At 31.8% G+C, this 2,616-nt stretch overlaps 1 protein-coding gene across 3 annotated transcripts in view; it reads right to left on the minus strand.

Annotated features, from left to right (window-relative positions):
• The window catches only part of mertka (c-mer proto-oncogene tyrosine kinase a), a 53,367-nt gene that overhangs the window by 6,691 nt on the left and 44,060 nt on the right, over positions 1-2,616 (minus strand). For all 3 annotated transcript variants that reach the window (XM_016474637.1, XM_016474638.1, XM_016474636.1), the window contains 3 exons: positions 757-845; positions 557-652; positions 394-474 (listed from right to left, as the gene is read on the minus strand). In XM_016474637.1, the coding sequence (XP_016330123.1) occupies positions 394-474; positions 557-652; positions 757-845 (266 nt within the window). The remainder of the gene's footprint in view (positions 1-393; positions 475-556; positions 653-756; positions 846-2,616) is intronic.

Genomic DNA, 2,616 nt, shown 5'->3' on the forward strand with positions numbered 1-2,616 from the left:
GGTTTACAGTGAATTTATAACAGCTAAGTGTGGGTTGTTAGGCACGACGCGAAGCGGAGTTCACTGTTAATTCACTGTAAACCACGGCTTCTTAGTGCTCATTGCTTTAAAAACATACAAGAAATAATAATAAAAAAAATGTGAAATAAAAAGACTTTTTTCTAAATAATTTGATATAAAATGTGAAACCTAAATATTTTAATTATAATATTACATGTAAAACATTTTTTTAATTAAATTAAAATAAATAATACTTAAAATACTTAAAATGTAAATATTTTTTATAATAATATCAATAATAATAATAAACGTAATAAAAAACTTTTTAAATAAAATACCTACTAAACGGAAAATAAAATAATTTTCATTTTTGAAACCAAAAAGTGAACTCACATTTCATGGTCTTGACTGCAACTTTTTCCGAGGTCCCATCAGGTTGTCTGAGATGCCCCTCCATCACGGATCCAAACTCACCTGTAAGAGAGACGTCAGGTCATTGCGTTCATCTGACACGAGCTGCAACACAACACAAATCCACACCAGACTGCGTCCTCACCTTCTCCGAGGACTTTACCGATGGACAGCAGGTTCCTCATGATCATCACGTCCTGGAGTTTGGCCTGAAGCTCACTGCTAATGCCCAGACTGGCAACTAAAAGAATGAAGAAATACTTCATAATCTAGAACTCATAAATTCTATCATTTTGGAAACTGGATACAGGCAACTGATAAAAACACTAATAATGCATGACGCACGTGTGATTTCGATGGCTGAGCGGTTGTAGGATCTCTGAGGTCTGTACTCAACGCTTGGAGTGAGTTTATCATCAGGTCCAAACAAACACCTGTAGAGGGCGCCAGTGATATACATTTATACATAGACAAGACAACCACACAGCAATACACAGTACAAAAACAAACATGTTGTGATTTTCAGCAAAATTATTTTCCTACTTAGTATTATCTTTTTTTTTTTTTCAGTACAAAACTCTAAACTTTCCTTAATCAAGATCCATTAACTTGAAAAGTAAAATTACATATGATATGCCTTTTTTCTGGAAATAAATAAATATAATAAAATATATACAATTAAGCAAGTTTAAGCTAAATAAATAAATAAATTCTGCCAATGGTGTAAGAAAAATAAACTTGTTTTCCCTTTGAATTAAGATTATATTTTTTGCCCCCACTGGCAGAAATATTTCTGTTTTAAACTTTTACTTTTGATACATTTTTCAGAAAACAAGACTTGATGTCTAGTGTCATTTTGCTTGTATCTTTGATTTAAGAATATTTAGATATTTTTACAACCAAGAAAAAAACCTTAAATGAGAATTTTTTTTTTTTTTGCAGTGTAACCAGTACAATGCAACAAGCTTCACCAAAAAAAAAAAACGACTGACGTAAATCAACTAGCTATATCAGCACAAAACCAACAACAACAAAGCAAGAACTACGAAACTTCATGCTGGTCTAAGCCACTCTTTTCAGCAAAGGAGAAGCTACAGACTACAAAAAAATGACTAGAAATCCACTGACTCTTAAAACGCAACAGAAATGAAATGCAGCGCTGAACTGAAGGATTTCAAACTTTGTGAATGTTTGTCTTTAACTAGACATTGTCATGATAATGGCTAAGCAGACATTTCATTAACCCTGGTTTGTCCACATATGAACACTAATTTTCCTGTCTGTCTTCAATGCAGATTAGATTTCTTTTTTGCCACATTTGCAGCCATTTTAGATGCAGCTTAAAGGACCTTGAACAGTTAACATTTGGTTAGTAACGTAACCACAAAACCACCACAACCCCCACTGCAAACTATGGTTAAAGTCAGCCAGAAGTTGTTAAAGGATTCCAGAGAACGAAGGAGGAGATGTTAGTCTCACTTGCAAACAACCAGATGTAATTTGAAACTCTTTGCTCAGCGCTGCTTTGGCCAACTCTATCCTCCATAATTATGTTTTACTAAGAAGCCATGCTGGTTTTACAGACCAACTTTCCCCCTACTTTTCTTTCCTGAAGCCTTCAATTTCTTGCCCCGAGTGCATTAAGATGAACATGCTCTGGTCTCTAAAATAGCCCTTGTTTTTCAGATTTGGTCTTGGAATGAAAAGATGTCTGAAAATCACACAGCACAGTGAGATTTAACAACAATTACAGCAATTAAATCTCGAGTGATAAAATGAAGTGCTTGGACTGCAAAATGCCTTTCATAACACCTCAGAAAAACAGAATAACAAGAAAGAAATTCACACAAACACCGAAGATGGTAATTAAATGAAAGTGCATTTGCAACCTAAAGAAACGGGGGGGGAAAAGACAGGACTTGATTTTATTAATCAGGATTCGTTTGGATTATTTTAATTTATTATGTATTTTAATTTAAATGTTTTATATATTATTTTATTTATTTAATGGATTAAATGGATTTATTTGGTTAATTTATGTTATATAATCTATATTATATTATTATGTGTGCATATATATATATGTTAAATTAAATGTTATATTATTTCAATTTTTTTTGATATTTGATTTTTTTTATATCATATTATTTTAATCATTGAGTAAAAAAATTAAATAATGTTTATAAAAATTATATCTATCTATCT

Source organism: Sinocyclocheilus anshuiensis, unplaced genomic scaffold, assembly GCF_001515605.1.
Source record: "Sinocyclocheilus anshuiensis isolate Anshui unplaced genomic scaffold, SAMN03320099.WGS_v1.1 scaffold300, whole genome shotgun sequence".
NCBI lineage: Eukaryota > Metazoa > Chordata > Actinopteri > Cypriniformes > Cyprinidae > Sinocyclocheilus > Sinocyclocheilus anshuiensis.